The sequence below is a fragment of the Lycium barbarum genome, chromosome 3 (assembly GCF_019175385.1).
Source record: "Lycium barbarum isolate Lr01 chromosome 3, ASM1917538v2, whole genome shotgun sequence".
Lineage (NCBI taxonomy): Eukaryota > Viridiplantae > Streptophyta > Magnoliopsida > Solanales > Solanaceae > Lycium > Lycium barbarum.
Genome location: NC_083339.1, coordinates 136239828 through 136264888, shown reverse-complemented (window position 1 = coordinate 136264888; position 25061 = coordinate 136239828). Strand labels below are relative to the sequence as shown.

The following is a 25061-nucleotide window of genomic DNA, read 5'->3' as shown; positions in this document are numbered from 1 at the left end:
GGTTTTTTGTTTTGTTTTTTTTTTGCAATTTTTTGCATTTCGTATCAACTTCGTTCATTTAATTGACGAAATAAAAAAAAAATCCATTTCGTGAATTGCATCACGAAATGCTAAAAAAAAAAAACAGTTTTAATTACACAAATTGCAAAAAAAATTAGCGAAATGCAAGAAATTCATCGGCACCGGAACAGTACGTTATAACCAACGAAATACCCATTTTGGTCTAAAAAAAAAAAACATACTATTTTTGTCTAATGGCTGTAAAAATAAGCCATTTTGGCTCCGGACTCAAAAAATCGAGATCCTAGTTGTACCAACTTTGTTATAATTTCTTCAAACGTCGATTAAATTAAAGCATCATACAACCTTACGAACATGATATAAAAGTAATATGAGCCAAATGATCTCAATTAAAAAAAAAATGCAGCCCCTTAAAACGAGTGAAGGGAAAAGGCCAAAAGCGGAGAATTTCTGTGTGCGTTTATTTTGTGCAATATTTCCAATAATTGTTTGTAAAATTTCCAAGAAAGACTCTTTGTGACTCTCTCTCCAAGAAAGAAATAGATTGAATTGCATGTATAAAAGGAATTTACTCAAAAGGGTGAGTTGCCTGATGTAGTACATGTAACCTAATCATATTACATTCACTACGGTACACATTTGCATATTGCACCACCCTATACAAATTCCTTTTACTGGGTAAACACGTTCATCTCAACATGCTCACCAAAAACCAAATCATACAAGAGCTGGACTCAAACCAGATGATGTTTCCAAACTGGATGCATAGTCTCGAGCCCACAAGTCGTAATGTATAATTTCCTCCAGTGATGGAGAAGATACCAACTCCTCCTGATGCTTCGCACAGGTTAGCTCCACAATCTTGAATATGTCCAAGTAGCTAATTCTGAAACAAGGACAATTCATCAGTTGTTTTTCTTTAAATGATCCGGGTCATGTACAAGATTCTACACATTTGATGATCAAAAGACAGACAGATATTCCAGTGCTAAGAATATTTGTAGAAGAAAAAAAAAGTTGTAAAACCAACATATAACTGCATCTGAGCACACAGCTTCTTGAAATATAATCATCGGCCAACAGGACATTTCTTTAGCAGGCTAAAGAAATTCAGACATCAAATGTTTGTAGAATTCTAATGTTGAAACGTCCAAGCAGAAGGTGGTTTTCTATTTGGGGGGATATACTCGTTAAGTTCAAGATAGGCAAAGCCGTTAGTTTCCGCTTAAAATAGACTTAATGGTTACTGATCATAAATTTAGGCTTTAAATGAAGTTAGGGAGGAAAGATAAATTTAAAAAGAAAAATAATAGACTGGAAACAGTTATATTTTGAAGGACTGAAAAAGGAGACAGATTACTAATATTTCTAGCAGTGCCATGAGAATGTTTGAAAATGCAACTGAAAAATGATTAGGCAACAAATAACTATCATCCATTTACTCTGAACCACATCCAATCGGAAAGATTGAATATATTCATCCATCCAGCAAAGGAGAAAAGAGAAAAATAGGTTACAATTTGATACATGTTAATTAAATCTGAACCACATCCAATGAGAAAGAATAGATTTTTACAGCAAGTATAGGGTAAGACCTATGTGTTTAACATTCTAAGGCCAAACAAGAATACTTAGCTTCAATACTAATTGTCAACTTATGGGTCCACCGCTATTGGTAGATTTCAAAAAGAATATTATGTACGGTATTTGTTATGGAAACTGTTAAGTGCTGAAAGACCCAATGATAAATATTAAGACTCAGGACAGATAGATTAACTATAAGGATGCAATGAACTTTGCATCCCTTGACGTTATCTAGCACCCATGTCTTTCAACGAATTAATGTCACTATCATAATGTTAATTTAGATAGAGTTGCTGTGACTACTAGAAGGTGCCATAGTGAATCTTAAATTATTAGCAAACTACAGACTCTGGACATATAATGTGACCCTGTATAGAAGTCAAATGTAAGAATACATACTACATACCTCTCACTAATAAATAATTCCACTGCCTTCTCATTTGCTGCACTCAGAACTCCAGTCATGGTCCCTCCAGCGCGCCCGGCAGAGTAGGCCAGATCCATGGATGGGTATTTTACATTATCAGGGGCTTTAAATGTCAATGATCCGAGCCTATACCATTATTCTCAGAATTAGTTATACTAATTTGGAAAGGAAATGCCAAAGCTTATTTCATATTTGGAAAAAGTAAAATAAACGAAGCTGTAAGCAAACATAGATCCCTAGTGAGCTTAGAGCAATAAGCAAAACAAAACAAAGAAAGAAAGTTATTTACTTGCAAAGATCAAGGCGAGGCCAAGTAATCTCCGAACAATAAATTCTGTCCGGCCAGGATAAAGTATAAAGGATGGGCAAGCGCATATCAGGCCACCCCAGCTGTGCCAATACTGATGAATCCTACAAATTAAGAAGGAAAAGAATTCCAAAGCTGTCAATCTATTAAAATGCTGTTATAAGCATATTCATCTAGACTACATAATGGATATAATCTCAGAGCTGAAGGAAGGATAGATACAAAATTTATACCTGTGTTTCCACCATCGAATGTATGATGGATTGGGGGTGGATGACAATTTCAATGTTGTCATACTCGGCTCCGAAAAGGTAGTGAGCTTCAATAACTTCGAGACCCTGAGAAACAAAAAAAATAGCTTTAAACCTAGGCTAATGCAAAAAATTTGTAACTCAACACCGAGTCTCCGACAGTTCACATATGGAATAAAGAGCTGGAAATCTACGAAATAACAATTGTGGAGCAAAGATCTAAAAACAACAGTTGAGAATACCTTATTAAATAAAGTGGCAGAATCAACAGTAATCTTTTTTCCCATGTTCCAATTGGGATGCTTCAAAGCATCAGCTACTTTAACTTCTTTCAATTTCTCAACTGGCCAGTCCCTACAAGTGACAGAATTATCGATTTTAAGGTTAACAAGGTGTACATATAGTTAAAAGAAAGATGAAGAAATTGCTTGTTCAAATATCTGGCGCGCTAACATATAGAGATATGAAGCCTTACACACATGTATGATTTTTTGGCATTCTCATGTGTGGTAGTAGGGGTTGTGGGTTGGGAAGGGAAGTCATTTAATCGAGAAATACAACAATTCTGTTATTGTCGTCATTTAGGATTTGAAGAAGAAGTAGCACTTAATATTTTGAGTAACTGTTTCACATAATGGAAAGGTGAAAAACAGAAAAGGATTTTGAATCTCTTTGGGTTTGCAGAGTGATATGAAAGTTGCAATACGAGGATAGAAACTCAGATATATACAAATTATTGAAATTCGACCAAAGTTCAAGTTTTTATACCTGAAAGCCCCTCCAGAAGCAGTTAATATGATGCGCCTAAGAGCACCCTCTGGCAAGCCTTGTATGCACTGAAACCACAAAAAAGAGTGAGAAAATACCTCTCTTACCATGGAAGACACCAGTGTTGGAAGTTATTTGGAAATTAATCAATGAAAAATTGAAGGTTGATAGAGATGCATGATTTACATTTACAGATGATCATACTAATTACTAAGTGAATTTTGAAGAAAGATATGGAGACAATCTCAGCCTCAATAACTAACCGTTCCATACACAATTACAATCTGAATAGAACAGTACCTGGAATATAGCTGAATGTTCTGAGTCCGCTGGAAGAATCTTCACTTTATGCTTGTGTGCAAGAGGAAGGACAAATGGACCACCAGCAATTAGAGTCTCTTTATTGGCCAAAGCAATGTCCTTTCCTGCTTCTATGGCAGCCACTGTAGGCTAGTGAAGCAAATAAATCCAGATTAATTTGAGAATGTTCTCTGAATGATTCACTATTTTACCTTAGCCACGAAAGACAAGTAAAGATGCATTTATCAAATAGAACAGCCAGAAGAGCAATGACTGACACTTCTTTCATTATCAAACTAGCATACAGTGCCACTAGTGGCTTAAATCGTTTAAGTACCGAAAATTCATCCTGTAGAAGAAAGGAACTAGCTCTGTTGCAGATTTAGTCTTCCATTTTTGGGTGATTAAAGTTATGCGCATTCATGTCTACAAAAGAAATCAAGATAAAGTGCATCTTTGCTTCATGTAAAGTTGGAAGTATTTCCAACACTGCCACTATATAACTCAGAAAGCAACTTGGAGACACCTTCTAGTTGATTTCTTATTCTTACTTAAGCGGGTACATCTAGTTTGCTTCTTTTAATCTAAACTCTTTCCATGAGAGCTCCCCTCCTCCAGCCAACCTCTACCCCACCCCCTACCCCGTCAGCCCCCCTCCCCCACCCCCCGAAAAAAAAAAGTCAAAACAAGAAATAGAACGCATTTCACTCTCTCAGTGCTCTTTTCTTCTATTCTGTTTTCTTCTTAGAATGACTGCATAAGGATATCTTGGCAGAACTATCAATATTGAAAAGATTCAAATAGACGAAAACCTTAACCTTACCTTTAAACCTGCACAGCCAACTATTCCTGTAACTACGGTGACAGCATCCGGATGGCGGGCAACCTGAGACACATTGTCGACAACAATCGTTAACACATATCTTTTGAAGGTCACAAAGTAATTGCCTACAAGTGAAATGGACTTCTACTAGCTGAAGAGAAAGTTCAGTTGGACAAACCTCGATGACACCCTGCTCCCCAGGTATAATCTCAGGCTTGTCTTCCATATCAGCAAGAGCATCTTTGAGTTCCTCAACCAATGACTCATTTCTAACAGCAACTAGTTTTGGTCTGAATGTTTTGACCTACTCAGAGATAACAATTTTTATCATCAAGACCAGACAGCCAGATAAAAGAGTCTAACTAGAGAAGCTTGATATGTTGGGTATCCATGTGGAAGAACCAATATTTCCATCACAGTGCAAATTGCAATCCAAAATATAAATAACGTTTGATATAAAACAAGTTTGAATGAATTTCACCAATCTCTTAAGTAGGAAGGTCTTCACATCCAAAACCCAAAAAAGAAAAAAGAAAAAAAGTGATAAAAAGCATGGTACAATTGGCCCTGATTTTTGAGTTTCGACATGGTTAATGGGATATGTCAATCAACGTGCTGCGGACACACGAGCATTAGGAAAGGCAGGAAAACAATGGGTGGAACGAGGAGGAACCATCTTATAATTGAATGATCATCATATCTATAAACAAAACCAGTAGCGTTATAAAAGGTAGAAGCCACATAATGACCTCAAAATGTTAATGCTGTATCTCATTATGTTAATGTAGTGATACAGCTAATAAAGCTGAGAGGTTGGATATCTTTATTCTATTCAGATTTGACAGTTCATGGTCTTTTCCACTTGCAGTAAACGAATACTAACCTGATCAGCAAGAAGAGTCACATTTGAACCAGCAGCAAGTGCAACAACTCTAAACTTGTCTGGATTCTCAGCAACTATATCTAATGTCTGCAGACACAAACTTAGAATTGATTAATACAGAACTTAAACAAAAGACAACTGGCAAATTTTTTAATAGAAGTAATAATTTGCGTTGATTTTATTGGAAAGACTTCCTGTATACTAGTATTCCAAAAGTAGAGATTTGATGATTCTCTCGAATAGCAAGCAACCTATAATAACTGGAATTCCATTCACCGAAACGATACAAAAAGAAAAAGAAAGAAAAAAGAAGCAAAAGACAACCGGCATAATTGACACAGTAGCAAAAGCAGCACACCACTAACAATAAGGAACATAAAGAAAAGATGCAGAATAGAATCTAGGTAAATTTGAATCTCTTCATCCTCTTTTCAAAAAGAGTTTGACTTTTAGTTTACACTGTAACTGCAAAATACTAACTAACACATAACTACTACTAGCACTTTAGTCCAACTACAAAGCTAGAACCAATCAAGACTCAAAAAGACAATACTATTTCATAAGTATTTATTCCTGATCATTTCAAAATTCACTAACCTGAGTTCCTATAGAGCCAGTTGACCCAACAATAGAGATAGGCTTTGGACCATCCCAACTCTGCCTGCCTGGCTCAGCAACAGCTCTTCCAGGCCAGGCTGGAGGTGGCTGTTCTGAAGCTGAACACTGAACCCTCTTAGCAAATGTCCCACTGCACTCCTTTCTTTTCATAGACAGCCCACCTAAAGCACCCCACAAAAAAAAAAAAAAAAATCCTTCAGCCCCAAATCAGTCAAAGCACAATCAAGAATGACTATTGCAGCAAAAAGATTAAGTCTTTTACCACCCCCATAACTCAAAATTGAAGAAAATACAAATTCAACTCTATTCAGCTGTGCCAGAAGAAAGAAATCCTTACACTTTAACCACCATCAAACACACAAAAGATACTCAAAGGAAAAACTTTCAGCAGAGTTATCCAAATTCAAGAAACTTAAATAGGTGTAAAAAAAATAAAATAGAGAACCTTGGTACTTGAGATGATTAAGATTGAAGCTGGACTTAGAGGTATCCAAGAAAGAGATGGACTTAATATCAGCAGGGGATAGCAAATTCAAGGCCATTTTCAATCACTATTGATTTCTCCCACCAACCAAGTGAGCCAAAGGAAATTTATTACAAAACCAAAGTGCAGTATTTGGCAATAACGTTAGTGACAGCCGTTCAGAGAGAGAGAGAGAGAGAGATGGTACTGTGTGTCTTCTTGTGGGTAAAACGTTAGTTATTGGATTAATATGTGGCTCGCAAGAAGGTTGCAGTAGTACCAGTCTTATAGTACAAAAAAGATCGGCCAAAAAATTTGCTAAAATGTTTAAAATGACATACTTGCGGTAACTTTCGGTACATTATAGAAATGAGTAAGACAGCGTACAGTATTAATCCATTATTAAATAATGATACGAAAGTTAGTCTGATGAAAGAAAAGTATCATATGACTATTTAATTTAAACGTGTTAAATCAAAATGCTTGAAATTTGTAAAAGTGTTAGGCCCGTTTGGACATGGTTTGAAATCATGTTTAGACATATAATTTGAATATTTTAAGTTGTATTTTTTCTTATAAACATAAAAATCCCACAAATTGTGAAAACGATCAAAACATTCTCAATTCTTATATAATCTTACCAAATGAGCAAATCATAATTTATAACAAAATTAGTACACTACTAGAAGACCTTTCTAAAAAATACAACATCAATTAATCAAACTTTAGTTCAATAAAAACGAAAATTTAATATGAATAGTAACGTAACTACTCTTTAATATAATCTTCACACATAAATTAAAGATTGATAGACATAAATAAAAGTTGGTGAAAGTTAATGAGATTGGTATATCAAAATCAGACTCATTCATGGATCCTCATATTATATCATTTACGGTTTAGATTCCATGTTCAATACTAAAAATTGCACATTGATAGAGGGAATTAGTAACTTCGTATCTCCTTACACGATCATATATATATATATATATATATATGAGGACATGGGTGGAGTTGGGGGCACTCGCTGAAAAAATTACATTGCATATAAAATGTTCAAATTATTTTTATGTATATATATAATAGATGTTAAATTTTCTCATTTCTTGATAATTTTTTTTAATTATAAATTATTTTAATGAAAATCCTGATTTCACCGCTATAATATAGTGATAAAATAATAGAATAAATCCATAAGATGCCGGCGGTGGAAGATATTTAAAAGGGACATTAGGAAGCATGAGGACGAACTGAGAATCATTCACGTCTAATGGACTGTATATGGTATATTTGTTGAAGCTATATCATTATATTCTCACACTTTATAATCTATACTTGTTTCTTTGGTTTTTCTTTATGACTTATGAATATTTATGTTTATCTAAAGTACTTGGGAATTTGCCATTCACTTCCTTCTTAGATTCCCATCTAGGCGGTCAATGCATGATATTTATTTCATCTTGAGAGTACGATAAGCTTCTTCTTTATTTTAAATGTTATCTAAGAATTGAATATAAATTAAATATTAATTACCAGCGAGAAAGCATATTCCTAAAGTGAAGATTTGCTCTTGTTAAAGAAGCCTAAATCGTTCTTATTTATTGAATAAAGAGAGCTCTTTTTTCATTAATATTATGTTGGCTACATTTTCATCTAGCATTTTATTTTTTATTTTTTATTTTTTCTATTACTTCAATTTACAAGTTTACAATATAGATTCAAAAGTAGAATAGTGTACTACCCTAATAAAAAAGTAGTGACAATTTCTAAAATACAAGTCTTAATATTGGGATTACGGTGAGCAGTGAGCACACAAACTTCTAAATTTAATTAATTACTGCCCCTAGTTGGTTGAAGGAGTCGATATTCTTATTCTTGGTCTATACAAGCAAAGCAATAAATTAGGGGCAATTCGTGCCCTTTTTTTGGGTGGTATTTAAATTTTGCCCCTCATATTTGTGGTCTTTAAATTTTGCCTTTCGGCTAAAACCCATAGGTTCCGAGTTCGAATCCCCGCTCAGTCAAAAATTTTAAAAAAAATTACAAAGTAGAGTTTAAATTTCGTTATGCCCCCTTCGGCAAACTTTTAGTCATGTTTAACTAAAAGTCTGCCGGAGGGGGCAGACTTTGCCTCAAAGCATATATACGTATTTTTTTTTTAACTTTTCAAGGTAAACTTTTAGTAATGCCTTAACTAAAAGTGTGCCCCATAAAACATAACTAAAAGTATGCCTCATAAGGCGTAAGTTTTCCTTAAGGCATAACTAAAAGTTTGCCTTATAAGGCAAAGTTTAAATTTTACTATGCCCCTCCGGCAGACTTTTAGTTGTGTTTAACTAGAAGTCTGCCGGAGGGGGCAAACTTTTAGTTGTGTTTAACTAAAAGTCTGCCCCCTCCGGCAGACTTTGCCTTGAAGCATATATATATATATATATATTTTTATTTTATTTTTTATTTTTACTTTTCAAGGTAAACTTTTAGTTATGCCTTAACTAAAAAGTGTGCCCCAAAGACATAACTAAAAGTATACCCATAAGGCGGAACTTTTCCGTAAAGCATAACTTAAACTTTGCCTTATAAGGCAAAGTCTATGCCTTAAGAAAAGTTCTTGCCTTATGGGGCATAATTTTGTTATGCCTTAACTAAAATTCTGCCCTATAAGGCATAACCAAACTATGTCTTAGGAAAAATTCTGCCTTATGGGGCAGACTTTTAGTTATGCCGGATCCAGTATAACTTTAGTTTTTCCTTAAAGATTGTATGCTGGATCCGGCATACACTCCCCCAGTCCTGCCTTGCGAAATTATTTTTTTATTTTATGTCTGAGCGGGGGTTCGAACCCAGAACTTCATGTATTCGCCCACCTTTCCAAGCAGAGGGCAAAACTTAAAGACCACAAATATGAGGGGCAAAATTTAAAGACCACCCCAAAAGAAGGGCAATCCGCGCAAAAAAATGATAAATTAGTCTAAGAAATAGGTGTTTGGTCTTGAACGCCGTCTATAGCGACGTAGAACTTCCTTTATTTTTTAGTTATACATTGTTGGCTGCCAGAGTTCCACATTCTAACTGGTGCTATAACGCCCTTCTAAAGTTATTTAACCTAAAATAATATGACTAAAAACTTACTTGGTGTTTATATCTATAAATAGATGTGCGACGTGTGATTATACATACACTCATATCACTCAAATGCATATTTTTACTATATTAAGAGCCCGTTTGGATTAGCCTTTTAAGCATAAGTGCTTAAAGTACTTTTTAAGCGTTAAAAGTCATTTTATAAATAAGCAATTACGTGTTTGGATAAAAGGGTTTAAAGGGTTGTTAGAAGTAAGGATAATATTGGAATTAATAAAAAATATAAGGGATAAAAGGGTAAAGTTATTGGTCAAACCAAAATGACTTTTAAGCAACAAAAAAAAAAAAAGTTGGGATTGAGCAACTTCTTGATTTTGGCTTATTTTAAGCACTTTTTAACATAATTTCAGTTGTCTTCTATTTTTGCCAAATACCCGAATAAGTTAAAAATGACTTATAATCTGATTTGATAAACTTATAAGTCAATCCAAACGGGTTCTAAATCACTTAATTATGGTAAGTTGATTTGGAGTAAAAAAACCCGATAATAAATATTCACCAATACATGTGTATGCGTCATTTAGTGCAAAAAAGGAAATAGGATATTGATATCATGTAAAACTAAAAAAATGATCACATTATTACTTACTAGTATGCTCCGTGAGGAAAATGGTAGGAAAAGTACCGCAACGTGAATTGCCCTTCTTTTGGGGTGGTATTTAAATTTTGCCCTTTGGCTAAAACCCATAGGTTTCGGGTTAGAATCTCTGCTCAGTCAAAAATTTTAAAAAAAATTGCAAAGCAGAGTTTAAATTTCGCTATGCCCCCTCCGGCAGACTTTTAGTTATGTTTAATTAAAAGTCTGTCGGAGGGGGCAGACTTTGCCTTGAAGCATATATATATATATATATATAAGGTAAACTTTTAGTTATGTCTTAGCTAAAAGTGTGCCCCATAAGACATAACTAAAAGTATGCCCTATAAGGCGTAAGTTTTCCTTAAGGCATAACTAAAAGTTTGCCTTATAAGACAAAGTTTATATGTCGCTATGCCCCTTTCGGCAAACTTTTAATTATATTTAACTAAAAGTCTGCTGGAGGGGGCAGACTTTGCCTTGAGGCATATATTTTTTTTTATTTTTTTTTACTTTTCAAGGTAAATTTTTAGTTATGCCTTAACTAAAAAGTGTGTCCCAAAGACATAACTAAAAGTATGCCCCATAAGGCGGAACTTTTCCTTAAGGCATAACTTAAACTTTGCCTTATAAGGCAAAGTCTATGCCTTAAGGAAAAATTCTTATCTTATGGGGCATACTTTTGTTATGCCTTAACTAAAATTCTGCTCCATAAGGCATAACTAAACTATGCCTTAGGAAAAAATTATATCTTATGAGGCAGACTTTTAGTTATGCCGGATTCGGCATAACTTTAGTTTTTCCTTAAAGATTGTATGCCGGATCTGGCATACACGCCCCCAGCCCTGCCTTGCGAAATTATTTTTTTATTTTATGTCCGAGCGAGGGTTCGAACCCAGAACCTCATGTATTCGCTCACCTTTTCAAACGAAGGGCAAAACTTAAAGACTACAAATATGATGGGCAAAATTTAAAGACCACAAATTTGAGGGGCAAAATTTAAAGACCACCCCAAAAGAAGGGCAATCGGCGCAAAAAAATGATTAGGCATATGTCCTACCCAATGCAATGACTAATGGGTCACTAAACACACTAGTACTTGGTCTTTTTAGGTAACGCTTACTCTAAATTATCTTTACTTCCACTTATAATACAGACAATACACGTGTATGCATCTCATTCGCTGCACTAGCGGTCGGTCTTAGGTGACTACTTTAATAGAACATCCCCAAACCCACTAATGATGACCAACATAATCGTTATCTTCCAGAAAAATAGTTAACAAATATCCAAAGTGTCGATTTTATTTTACTTATGTTTATTTTTAAAATATACGCTTCTTGGTGCATAATGGAGCTTATCGGATACAGCAAGATACAAGAACAACAAATTAAAGCTTTCAAACAATTAATGAAAATCAAAATAAGTAGCCTCCTTTTCTTTTGGGGGTGGAGTAGTAATTGCAAGTCAGCTTTTGGCATTCAGTTCTCTTTTGCCCATAAGAGCAAGTTTAAGACGTATAATTCTTAATTTCAACCTAGAAGTACAATGGAAGCATTAGAAACTTGAGTTCATCCATGACATGTACTTACAAGATTGTGATAAACCTCAAGACCCAATAACCAAACCTTAGGATAGGTACAATAAGAGATTCTTTAACTGCTCAAGACATTGTCACCATTTGTAATAGGTGCCTCACTCAACTGTTGCCCAGAACTTGAGCCATTAGCTTCAGTGAGACCACCCGATCCATTTGTAATAGGTGCCTCACTCAACTGTTGCCCAGAACTTGAGCCATTAGCTTCGGTGAGTCCACCCGATCCATTTGTAATAGGTGCCTCACTCAACTGTTGCCCAGAACTTGAGCCATTAGCTTCGGTGAGTCCACCCGATCCAATTGTAATAGGTGCCTCACTCAACTGTTGCCCAGAACTTGAGCCATTAGCTTCAGTGAGACCACCCGATCCATTTGTAATAGGTGCCTGACTCAACTGTTGCCCAGAACTTGAGCCATTAGCTTGTGCCTGACTCAACTGTTGCCCAGAACTTGAGCCATTAGCTTCGGTGAGTCCACCCGATCCAATTGTAAGAGGTGCCTCACTCAACTGTCGCCCAGAACTTGAGTCATTAGCTTCGGTGAGACCACCCGATTCGGAGATTTTTGTAATCCTCTTCAAGTCATCCGATATTTCAGAGGAACGATCCATCAACTCATCATCTGTCAGCTTTTCTTTCTGAAACAAAGGTTTTTTAGGTTGTCGGATGGCAACAACTGCTTCTGGCTTTACTAGTGGAGGTGGCTGGGGAGGAACCCAGGATCGTTGAACTGGTCGTACCTCGGTTGGTGCAGCAGTAGATCCGAACTTCTTTTCATTCTCAGGTTCAATTTCTGTTATTCTGGCATTCTTGCGTTGCCACCAAGGGGTTGAACTATCTCCATTCGTCAGATTGTCTTGATACCCATAAGTCAAGCCATTGCCACTCCCTCGGGATTGAAGGAAATTCCTTGAACTTTTTTGACTCTGGCCAATTTCCCAAGGCTGTTCACGATAACATAGTAAAATCATCTCAAATTCAAACAAATGATTCAGATTGACTCCACCCCACCTCCCCAAGTTCTTCCACATCAACAGAGAAGGCAAAGGAAAATACATCAAATAGAAAGGTCTACCATGAAGAGATAAAACCGTAATTCTGTCATCCAAATCAAAGTGACAGTTGTATAGAAATCCATAAACAACAATGCAGCCAATAATTAGCAAAAAGCATCAGTTAAGGATCAGTACTTCTATTATTTTAGGTTTGAGCTACATGAAGGAAGTTTCCGAGCGGGAAGGTGGGGTCTAAAGTTTATCATGATATCCAAATGCAGGCTGCACACTGACTTACAGAAGATGGAACCAGCAGACCCAAACAAATACAAGCAGAATTAAATTTAGTATTTAAGGTTGTAGGTTCAGGCAATAATTTCTAAGTCTTGTTTGTGAAAAAAGTAAATTGTGCCAATCCCAATACTGTAGGCAGAACAAATGGAAGGAGAAAGAGACCTTAGGCTTTGGACCAACATGAGAACCAGGTATAGGATGGTTAGGATTCGGTGGTTGGTCATTGATATCCTGCAACAAAAGATGTATAAAGGTAAGAGCATGAAAAATTTCAACACAAACTTTAGGTTATGTCTATTGGTGCAATCAGAAGCCTTGACTCACTCGGATGTTCGACGGCTTTTCTCCTCTTTGAATCATAGCCATGATCTACAAAATTATGAAGTTAGATTAACTGATTTTCCTAACTCCTCTTAGGGAGAATCTACAGAATTTCCTAGCATCTTAGTTCAGAAGAAAATCAAACAGGTTCTATAAATCTTCCCAGACATAGACGCACATTACATTACAAGCTACAAATATCACAATCATATAGATTCTGTGCATATATTAGGTTGATCCATTTGATTGTGACTACTTTCCCACATATTCATATACCACATCTAATAACATACATAAAAAAAGAATCTTATAACATACATAAAAAAAGAATCTTTCTCTGAGTAGGAGAAAGGGAGGCGATTATGGCGTGACTAAAGCCATTAATGAAATGAAAGGACAAATGAATGAGATGAAAAGTTGAACAAGGAGAAATGAACCCAACGTATCTGGATGGCTGAAAGCATGGCCTATGAGCCTGCACACCCACCCCCTTCTTCCTTTAAATAGAGTTTCAAAGGGAGTCAGGCAGAAATATATAAATGATAAATTGATCTAGAAACTCTACATGACAGCAAAAGCTATGGTTAACAGGCTCGCAGACCAGTCGTATTTAAATAGCAAAGTTGCATGCCTACCTTGGTTTAAACGGCAAGACAGATGAGGAACTAGAGCAGAGGCAAATATTATTTTGGAAAAATAGTAACAACCCAGAGGATGGAGAACTTACGTCGATATAAGATTTTGGATGGGGTGCAACAGATGGTTCCACAGATGCAGGCGGTGACAAAGATCTCACTGCAAATAAGAGTCGAATCACACAGAATCAGCATTAAAAAGAAACTAGTGATATGATAAGATTAATCAGCAGCTAGAATTAGATATTAGAACCTGAACGTGCATCAACATCCAGTTCTCCATTTGAATAGGATTGCTGTACCATCAAAGAATATCAGAAACAGAACTTTAAAAGTCAAATGAGATTAATCAAAAAAAAAAAAAAAAAAAGATGCAAGCCTATTTGTAACTACTATACAGCTCACCCTAGAATGGGAAACCGGAATTCTTCGATCATCTTGTTCCATGGCAGGTATTCTTCCAGAAGTACTGCTTTTCCCTGAACGCATAGAAATACCAATCAGGTACCTGGTGCTCACTATGCATGATACCTTTATCTTTCTTTATTCTTTAAGGTAGTTCGAGGATAAGGAATACGAATTTTAAACAACCATGACAAAATTTTCTCCCCTAAAGAGCCTGACATTTATTTTATATCGTAAACACCAAGACAGATGACAACATTATAGTTTGGATCAAATCCAAAATATACAAATGTGAGTGACATCAGAGTGAAGAGCACAAAATCTGAACTGAAACTTTTTCGGACTTGAATGCCTTGATTCACTACCCTACATCCACACCTCGCCTACTTACATTACATTTTTACATTATTTAATTAGGAAACAATAGATACAAGTATAAGTAGTTTTCAACTTTTATTTCAATAATATTATTATTTCAATAAGAAGAATATGAAGCAAAAATTAGACTTCTTTAAATGAAATAAAAAGAAAAAAGAACAAAGGTGTAGTGGCATTAGCAAGCCGCAACACTAAGAAGTGTTATATCTATACAAATTTTAAATCAATACAAAGCGAAAATAGAATACTCTCGTGAATGAATCCAGGCCAAAACCCTTTCCTTTTTGTTTCCAGCTTATCAGGACCTAGGGGGCCATGGTCACTGTGATCAAGCAAATGCAGAACTTTCCAAATTCAAATGTCTAGTCTTTTATGCTTGAGCAAAACTTTTACGGAAACCACTAAAGTGACATAAATCATTACAACAGAAAAGCTGCATAGAAGCCCCTCAGAATATAGGCACCACGGCGAGAATTACTCAGAGTGAGAGGAGACACATTTAAGACACTATAATATGCACTGATGTGCAAGCAGAAAAGTCAAGTGTTTAATCACACATAAACACCGAGACATAAAGCCAAAAAGATTTAAAGCAAAGTAGCCAAGCCTCAAAGGAAGGTGGAACCAGAAAAATATCCTATCACTTTCTCTTCCTCTTTAATCGCTCAATTAGAGGCACTTATATTACTCTTCAATCTCAGTAAGTGCATCTAGAATCCTACACATTATATCCCCCTATTTTTCGAAAACACACCCCCTTTAATAGTTTAACGTACACGAATGTTACTTCTAACAGCAATAAGTGCTCAAAAGGCACATACTTTATACCTTAACCAAATTTTTTCCAAATGTTAACTGGAAAGATAAAGGGAAAAATAAGAGACAAAGTAGTGGCAGAAGCATGTTCTGAAAACAACTATAAACTCACCTTCCAGCTTTTGTAAGGCACTACTCATTGATTTCATCTCTCGTACTTGGTGGTTTAACAGGTTTGCTAGCTCCTCAAAGTACCTTTTTTCTGTAGAGGACAACAGGTTGGGATGATTATTCATTGTAAAATGCTGATGATTAGATAAGCTTGGCATGGGGTATGCACTAAGAAGAAAGGAAGAGAAACTGTTTCAGTATTAAAAGCCGAGAACTTTATCAACAAACCTTCAGTTTTTGATGCCAGCATCGCCTGGCTTGCACGGGCCACATCAGCAGCTGCTGCTGCAGCTGCTTTTGCAGCAACAACAGCTTCTTCAGCTAAACTTGGTCTTCCCTTCACAACGCCTTCTTCATCTTCTTCTTCCATTACAACTTTGCGAATCCAAGACTTTAACCGGGGTATAACAGTATGCTGGCAAAAGCACATTATCATTTTCAGTGGAGCGATAGTGATACTAGCAATATAATACATAGGCTAGAAGCTAATATTCAAAGATCGGTTCAGATAAAGAATTAAAATCCTCATTCGATAACTTGAATATTAGAATCTAATCAAATCGCGGAATGGAGGAGTCAGAACAATTGATTTTCATTACTGGGTAGGTTGTTAGATTCTAGTCTCAAAATTGTCCTTCATATTACAGAATGAACTATTCTCAACTCACATAAATAGTGAAATATATCATCATAGATTCATGGTCACTGCTCCATCCACCAAGGAAAATGTTTCATATATCAGGGAAAAAGCGCAGTTAACAAATACTCTTGATCAATCAAATATCAACTTGTTATGAAATTCTAAGGCTTGCTTTTGGTTTCTCAATGACCAAAATGGTGAAAATTTAATCTATGGTCATGTTCATTGTTCAATTCCCATGCAAAAAGTCTCATATATAAGAGCAAAATCACATTCAGGAGATACTATAGAACAGTCGAATATCAGCTTTTAATGAATTGCTATGCATTTGATTTTCTATAAGAGAAAATACTTGGTAGTGGCTACAAAGCTATTACAACATTTAACTACCAAAACTAAAATTTTAAATGAAAACAAAGAACTAAACCAACGGAGAATATGTTTTATGATTTAAGACCTAATTGTATACACCCGATCAAGTAACTAAAGGCACCAAAAAGGAGATAACTGATATACTGGAATTCTCTTCCAAAACTATAGGAGGAAAAGGTAAATGGAGAAGTGTAGATGTCCTCAAATTGCATTAGAAGGAAAAGGCATTTAATGTTTCTACCAAACTATTCCCGTGAAATCATTCATGGAATAAGCCCATGAAAAACCTTAGAGAAGCCAAAAGCACAGGACAATCAAAAAACAGAGTTCCTCTTGAAAAGCACTGATTTTGCACAAAGAAAAGGTCTGATATCTCATATTAGTTTAAATTTGTCTTTTTGATTGATGAAAAATTCTCCAGTGCCAGTGGCGCGCCCTCCGAAACTCAACGGATAATGGTCTGCCTCTACCCTTCTCCATTTGATACCTGCAGCAGGACCCATGGCTTGCGCCTAACCCACACCTCACACGCTATGCTCTTATCACTAGACCAAAGCCCTGGGGCAAATATTGAATGGAAATACTAGTTTAAATTTCTTTTCTTTTTTAAATAAAAATAAAATAGGAAGATGCATTCATCTCTAAAGCAAAGAACTTTGATTTTAGCGTGAATCTTTAGTTTTGATGGATATGTTATATTTATTTGACAGAAAGTTTAAGAAAATCATTAGGGGTCACTGATTAAGTAGAAAATTATGCAAAGAAAGGTACTTTTTGCCTACAATATTCAATTAGAAGTCCTTCGAAAAACTTAACAGTTCGAAGATCCGTCACATCAAATTCTCAATTAGCCAATGACAGGATACATGCTCAATTCTGCAAATGTGGTAACAAGTGGCATGATAGACTGGAATCTCCTTACTAAGTATACCTTGAAAAGTAAAGCTGTACCAGCTCCTGAAGCAGCCAGTATGCCTACAGCCATTACTGCATGAGTCCAATGGAAATGAGAGAAATATCCCATTTTTCTCACAGTATTACTCTGTAGAGCGGATACAGGCTGCAGATTTTGCGATGCAGTCAGCGGTTGAGTAGTTGATGAAGATTTCACTCTCTCATCTATCATCAAGAAATAAAAGCAGCAATGTCATAAGCATAATGACCAGAGACATATCATGTTCTCAATTTAGACAAGCAGAATATCAAAACATAGCAAAAAGGTTCTTTCTAGACAACATTATGAATCACCTTCATTTGCAGTTATTGGCTGTGTAGTAGAAACACTTGGAGTGGGATCCTGTCATTTAGACATGTTAATTTTTTCCTTACATGCTTCAATAATAATTAAGCCAAGATCGAAGGTAAAACATCAGAAAGTTGCCTACCGGAACTCGACGAAAGGCTTCATCTATCTCCTCCTTCGTGAGCCCCTTCCTCTCAAGAAAACAACGCCTATACATGACCGGAGATCCCCTAACATTTGGATGTGAAAGAAACTTCACGGCATTTTGAACTTGATCCTCCCGAACCGGTTCCGAGTTTACAAATACAGAAGTTGGAGAGTCCTCTCTTGTAGCCTCAGGCTTGGAATCATGATTATCTTTAGCAGCTGGTTGTGAATTGGTTGCTGCCCACAAATATAGATGGAGATTTGTTTTCTTTTAATCAATATAGATGGAGATTGTTTTCTTTCAATCAATATATATGGAAATATGATATCTGGTAATCCATTCAACTCAAAAAAATCTAAAGAACACAACCGCCTAATACAAGTCAGTTATACAATTCATAGAGCCAAGTGCGTTCTGAGAAGATGGAGCACAATGATTAGATCTCCTTCCACAGATGAAAAACACATTTTTTTCTTGCAAGAGCTTTAAGAGCATATTAGGAGTTCACACATGTTGCAGCTTTTGTCTTTCTTCTTTTTACGAAACAAGATAGAGCCCGTTTGGATGGGCTTATGGCTTTTGACTTATAAGCCAAAAGCCAAAAGTGTGTTTTGACTTAAAAACAAGTGCTTAAAAGCACTTTTTTATTTTATCCAAACACTACAAAAGTGCTTAAAAGCTATTCTAGCATAAAAGCACCTAGAATACGCCAATCCAAACAGGTTCATAGTCTCTCTGTTGGTTTTTTAAAAGACGGTGGGCAACAAAAATATAAAAAGTGATTGAAATTGTCTCTACAATTTTTATTAAGCATAGAGAGCTTTAAATTAGCCAACTTGAAAACATAATTTGCAGAAAATCTGCATTACAAAAATTCAAAAAACTAAAATATCTCAACAAACTAAAAAATCTAATAAAACAACAACATACCCAGTGTATTCCCACAAGTGGGGTCTAGAGAGGGTAGGCTGTACCCAGACCTTACCCCTATCTTTGTGGGGTAGGGAGGCTGTTTCCGATAAACCCTCGGCTCGAGAGATAAAAAAGGGTTTGAAGCATGATATCAAGAAAAATATGACAACAAAGTAGCAAGATCAAAGCAAATGAAGAAACAAATAGTAGTACACCTCGAAGAAAAGAATCTACGCCATTACTAACTCCTCGACCTCCACACTTTCCTATATAGGGTCATGTCCTCAGTAAGCTGGAGTTGTGTCATGTCTTGTCTAATCACCTCCCCCAGTTCTTCTTCGGCCTACCTCTACCTTTTCTAACTCCTGTTATAGCCAACCTCTCACACCTCCTTACTAGCGTATCCACACACCTCCTCTTCACATGCCCGAACCATCTCAATCTCGCTTCCCTCACCTTGTTCGCCATAGGAGCCACTTCCACCTTGCCCTATATAACTTCATTCCTAACCATATCCATAGTAGTATACCCACACATCCATCTGAGCATCCTCATCTCAGCTACATTCATCTTCTGGACATGAGCGTTTTTGACTGGCCAACATTCTGCTTCATACAACAAAGTCAGTCTAACCAACAACCACTTTGTAGAATTTACATTTAAGCCTTGGCGACACATTCTCATCGCACAGTACCCCGGAAGCGAGCCTCCATTTAACCCACCCCGCCACGATAAGCGACATCATCATCAATTACGAACCCAAGATAGTAGAAATTTAAAATTCAAAATAGTAGATTCATCCTAAAACTAAGCAACTTATTATGCTAAAAACATGCAGCGGTAACTAAAGAAAATTTCAACACTTACTTGTGGTTGAAAAACGAAAAAGGAAAAAGAAACTCCATATATCGATAAATGGTTGTGTAGAACATATAATCCACTAAAGCTCAAACTTAATGAAATTTAACAAAAGTCAACTTATCAAAAAGAAAGAATTTAACAAAAGTCAACTTATCAAAAGAAAGAATTTAACAAAAGTCAAGTAAAAGGATGCTCAGTGTCTCAGTTTTCTACCACAAGATTTATAATATTTTGGTAGAACAGATATCCAAGCTCACAACACTTGATTATTCTTCTAAACACAAGGCAGACTCAGAAAAAAGAGAGCACTAGGATATGAGAATTTCAAAAGAAACCCCAGACCTCTGCTTTTCCTGCAGTTTAGCTTGACCGTTTCTACCGATATTCCCTAAAGTCCACTACCGTATGCATTTGCAGAGGTGTTACTTCATGGCATTGGTTCTGCACATGACAATAAGATAATTAACATGTAATTTAGAACTCCTTGGAGTCTTCAAGGTTCGCAAGACCTAGTTGCAGTCACCGAGAGATACATTTCCGTCCTATCTTGGACATTCAATATTTTGCCAAAGCAAGATAGACTCTCCCTCTTCATGAAAAGAAAAAGGGGAAATTCCATCAAAGAAACTTCATATATCATAAATGAGTATGCAGAAATTCAGCCAGCGGCATTCACTATTTCCTTCCAGGTGATGTACATGATAGACTAAGGTGGAGCGAGGAAATGTTTATTTCAGGGAGCATGTTTGAACGGGACAGAATTAGGAAGCTTCACTTATGGGTAGGAAAAAACATATTTCTGTCTTCCAACATATAAAATCATCTTCTCGATGACTTCTCTTGTAGTGACCTCTGCGCTCTCCTTTTCAATAATTTAGTAGGAGTACCATTAGATTGCTCATCCAATTTGCCAACAGTGTTAGGAACTGCTGGAGTAGTCTACCTATGATCGGCCGAAACCTTCATAGGACAGACTAGCACTAAGATAAGATGGTTCAAGTTCACTCAAAATCAATCGAAAGGTTAAAAGAGCAATACTTGGGAAAATAAAACGTACCCGGATTTTGGGAACTATCGTCGGTTGAGTTAGGGGGATTATCGGATGGAGTGTCCATGCTCGCCAAACTCCACTGAATTGAATTTTCAGGAAAATAAAAAGAAACAAATCATCATTACTTTACTAGTTTATAATTAGAAGTAACGGTGTAGGCACATCGTATCGATAAGAATAAAGATCAAAATCTTTTCAAATAACACGACCCAATTGCCACCTTACTTTTCACGTACCTTTTTTCTTCTACCACTGAATTTCATCGCGCGAAGATATTAATTTCTTATAGTATAACTATAAAACATTTTTTTTTTTTATATATATACATATGTATATCTTTTTGTATTGTTGATAAGTAAAATAAATGTATAGACCTTGCTTTCCTAAATTTTTCTTTTTATAAGGAAGAAATAACAACTTTAAGTATAAACGTCTTAAAAGTAGAACTAACATGGGCGTAACATTCGCATATTTACTTGAGAAAAAAAGATTAAAAGAAAAAGGAAACAAAGCCTCAAGACTCTCTTGGAATGCATTTAACTGGACCAGAAACAAAGAAGATCAAAACTCAAAACACTACAACTCATAAGAAAAAATTGAGAAGATGACATATTCAAAATATTACCACTCAAAAGCACAAAGTAATAAAATTTAAGAAAAAGAATGATAATACCTCCTAATTGACATAATTAGAAGAAGAAAAAAAATTAAAACCATAGTTATGGAGATTTAGAGTGATCGAGGCACTATAATTTTGGCTATAAATTAGATATTTTGTATTAAAAAAAGAGAATAGTATACTTATAGTTAAGTAATTGTTAATTTAGATAGTGCACATTCAATTTCACCAGAAGTTCTAGAGTAATTTATTTTCAGTTCCTTGCTCTCAATCCTAAAATCTCTTACTTTTCCTCTTCACTTTCTTGACCTGCAAAATGATTAAAAGAATATTATTCTCACAGTATTTGAATTGTGATTTTATTTGCCTAACTAATTAGGTTCAGAATTCAATTTTAGCAAAATGTTACTTTTCTTTTAACATTTATTGATCAAATAAAATCTTATGATTTTATATTAAAAAAACAAAAAAAAGGTTAATCTTTATACATTTATTGATCAGATAAGCGGCCAAAAGAAAAAGAGAAACATATTATAGTAAAATCACGGTCTCTGAAATAGCCCTTAGAGCTAAAATTCCCAATAGTCATCCTCAAAATGGATTAGAATATAATTCTTCTTGTATTTTGATGCTATAGTATTTCGATATAAAAAATATTGAGAGTACAAGTTTATCATTAAAGTACAGAGGTTATTCAATTTTACTTTACCATTTATATTGAAAGAAAAGAGAAAATTGCAACTAACAATAGTTGCTTCTGGTTTACATAATTTCATTTTTCGGAATCCATTAAATTAATTTAGAAATTTTACAAAGGTTAGTTTATTTTTAATTTTGTTATCTATATGGTTACATGTATATTTATTTAGACAAATATGTCTAGAATTATTAATTTTTCTTTCTCTGCACATTTAATAGTTCGGTTTATGTCCTTAATTAGAGATTGAAATAATAATTTTTCAAAAGTTTTTCTTTATTGTTAAATCTAAAGAAATGTCAAATTGTCGTCTTCAAAATTTTTAATTTACCTTTTTTTCTTTGAGAAATTTTACAAAGGCTAGTTTATTTTGTTATCTATATGTTACATGTATATTTATTTAGATAAATATATCTTGAATAAATAATTTTTCTTTCTCTGCACATTTAATAGATGTTTGGTTTGTGTCCTTAATTAGAGAGTCAAATAATGCTTTTCCAAAACTTTACCCCTACTGATCAATATATAGAGTTGATGTGATTCTAGATACAAGAACAATAAATTGAAACACAATTATAAGATACAAGAATTTAATTAAGAAATAGAAAGGAGGGAGAATAGATTTTGGAAGAAAAGAAGGGACGATCTAACCATAAATGCAATAATCATTAGATTAGTCACATGGAGCCGAGAAACTAAACTCATACAAGGAAAACTTACCCAAGTAATAAGAGGGTTCAACTTGGAGAGATAAGAGGATTTCCCCAAAACTCACAAAGGACCCCACACCAAAATGTTCATCCAAAAACTAACTCACTCTAATGTGAAAGACTTAAAGACTATTTATACCAGTCTTGCAAAATAACCAAATTATAAGAATGACCAAATTATAAAAATAACCACTCGAGCATATTAGCAATCTTGAAGTCTTGCTTGCAAGCTTCCTTTAAGTTCTCCAAGCTCATGATGGTTGGAAGTATGCTCCAAAGTCCTTGATAACCTTCTTCCTTGTCATCTCTTCACTCATAAATCCATTTGAGCATGTTATGGACCTTAAAGGCTCTTTTAATAAATCTTGCATAACGCTTTAAACCTTTTGTGGGTGATTGGAAGCTTCCATATCCATGATAGTCCACACCCTCACTCTTGACACCGATCTTGGCACCTCGATTTGCATCAAGAGTTTGCTTCAATGTAATGTGCTTACATATTTTGCAAATAATTGTGTACATCATTATAGGGTGGATTATTAAAAAAAGGAAAAAGAACCTGGAAGAAAAGTCGTGCCATTGCCGGAAGCCTCTGTTAGTTTTTACACGGACGCAAATATTTGTTTTCACATTTTACATTGTTGAACATTTGGATTTGTGGTTGATTTATTACTGCAGAGACTGTAGGGGTTCTTTTCTTCAGTAAATGAGAAATACGAAACGTTGCAATGGTCTCTCATGGGGATGCGACTATTTCGTCTATTAATGGAGCCGAAAAGGCACGATTTTTTGGAATCTTAAATAAAAATAAATAAAGCAAAAAAGTAAGAAGAAAAGGCCCTAAACATGAGAAAAAAGATAAATGTATTTTCTAAACTAAGAGGCTCCCACATCACTGGGCCTATGACCCTGCTTTATATATATATACACAGATTAATATCTGCTTGGAACTTCATTAGATTCGAAAATAACTCTATTTATACCTTGAATGAATTTTTTATCACAATTAAGAATAAGATATGACATCATTTCAATAATAGGCAAAACACATACGGTGAAAAAAATTAATAAATCAAAATAGAAAGATAAAAAATTACAGCCATTGCATGAGATAGGGATAGGAGGAAGGAGATCTCAAGTGTTCGAAGGAGAATTTGATGTTTTTGGCAAAGTTGGTTACTAAAAGGCAAAGAAGACTATAAAGGAGGAGAGTGGAGTTACTTACAAGTTACATCAGCAAGGGTATATTGGAAATCTATATTTCTTACTTACAAGTTTTGTCATTGAACATGTGACATTTATACAAGAATCTCAGATGTTAATGTTGATGTTACAGTGCCATGCACAGGCTGCTCAACTTAAGAAAGAAAAAAATGCATTTGAAAAAAAAATAAAAGGGCGATTTAACAATTCTAATGCAAAAATCAATGTTCTGTTGTAAACACAGAGACATGGTTATCATTTGATCCAAGTTTCTTCGTTAATTATCATAATGGTCTGTGTATGTTCTATCTTTTCTGAGCTTAAGCTTATCTTATTATTTAGTCTTTTTTCTAAAGAAAACTGGTGGATATTTAAATCTTTTAGGGACTAACATTTGCAAATTTAACACAATTGATGGTTAAACATACTTAGTTAAATAATTCCAGGACAAAAATCGAAATAATGCAATAATTTAGGTACCAAAATCACTATTTTCCCAAAAGTTTAATACATGATCCATACCCAAACACGGCTGACCCCTTTTCTTCTCTCCTTTTCTCGTCATAAGTCATGTATTTGTGTAATAGTAATTCTCCATTTACATTCACCATAAAAAGTATTAAAATTATCCTAAAGTTAATTGTTCAATGTTTCATCAAATAACACATTTAAAGAGCGCAATCTAGAGGGATGAGCACCAGATTAGTCTTAACCAAAATGACTTATTTCGTCAATATTTGTGGAAAAGTGTCCACTTGACGAGATTAGATTTTCCACGACGAGTAATCCAATTAATCACTTCAAACAAAATTCAACACTATGACATGTTGATTAGATATTGGATCTAGTTTGTAATACAAAAGCCTGACCTCTTTTATCCTAGACACTGTATTA

At 35.0% G+C, this 25061-nt stretch overlaps 2 protein-coding genes across 4 annotated transcripts; both read right to left on the bottom strand.

Annotated features, from left to right (window-relative positions):
* Positions 1-548: 548 nt before the first annotated feature.
* Positions 549-6725, bottom strand: LOC132632790 (1-deoxy-D-xylulose 5-phosphate reductoisomerase, chloroplastic). The gene is made up of 12 exons (XM_060348865.1): positions 6428-6725; positions 5962-6143; positions 5365-5451; positions 4660-4785; positions 4482-4544; positions 3659-3808; positions 3359-3426; positions 2833-2944; positions 2573-2677; positions 2322-2443; positions 2012-2158; positions 549-907 (listed from the first exon to the last, which is right to left on the bottom strand). The coding sequence occupies exons 1-12, from the start codon at positions 6522-6524 to the stop codon at positions 739-741; spliced, it is 1428 nt and encodes a 475-aa protein (XP_060204848.1). The 5' UTR covers positions 6525-6725; the 3' UTR covers positions 549-738.
* Positions 6726-11550: 4825 nt separating this feature from the next.
* LOC132632787 (peroxisomal membrane protein PEX14-like) lies at positions 11551-21297 on the bottom strand. 3 transcript variants are annotated; one of them, XM_060348862.1, is made up of 13 exons: positions 21175-21291; positions 20945-21017; positions 18109-18350; positions 17972-18020; positions 17655-17842; positions 15940-16126; positions 15713-15802; positions 14407-14480; positions 14255-14297; positions 14094-14161; positions 13370-13414; positions 13208-13276; positions 11551-12700 (listed from the first exon to the last, which is right to left on the bottom strand). In XM_060348862.1, the coding sequence occupies exons 1-13, from the start codon at positions 21199-21201 to the stop codon at positions 11816-11818; spliced, it is 2040 nt and encodes a 679-aa protein (XP_060204845.1). In that variant the 5' UTR covers positions 21202-21291; the 3' UTR covers positions 11551-11815. The 3 variants fall into 3 exon arrangements, with proteins under 3 accessions (XP_060204845.1, XP_060204847.1, XP_060204846.1); XM_060348864.1 differs by lacking the exon at positions 21175-21291 and adding an exon at positions 20230-20328 and having other exon boundaries at positions 20945-21168; XM_060348863.1 differs by lacking the exons at positions 13208-13276; positions 13370-13414 and having other exon boundaries at positions 21175-21297.
* Positions 21298-25061: the final 3764 nt, after the last annotated feature.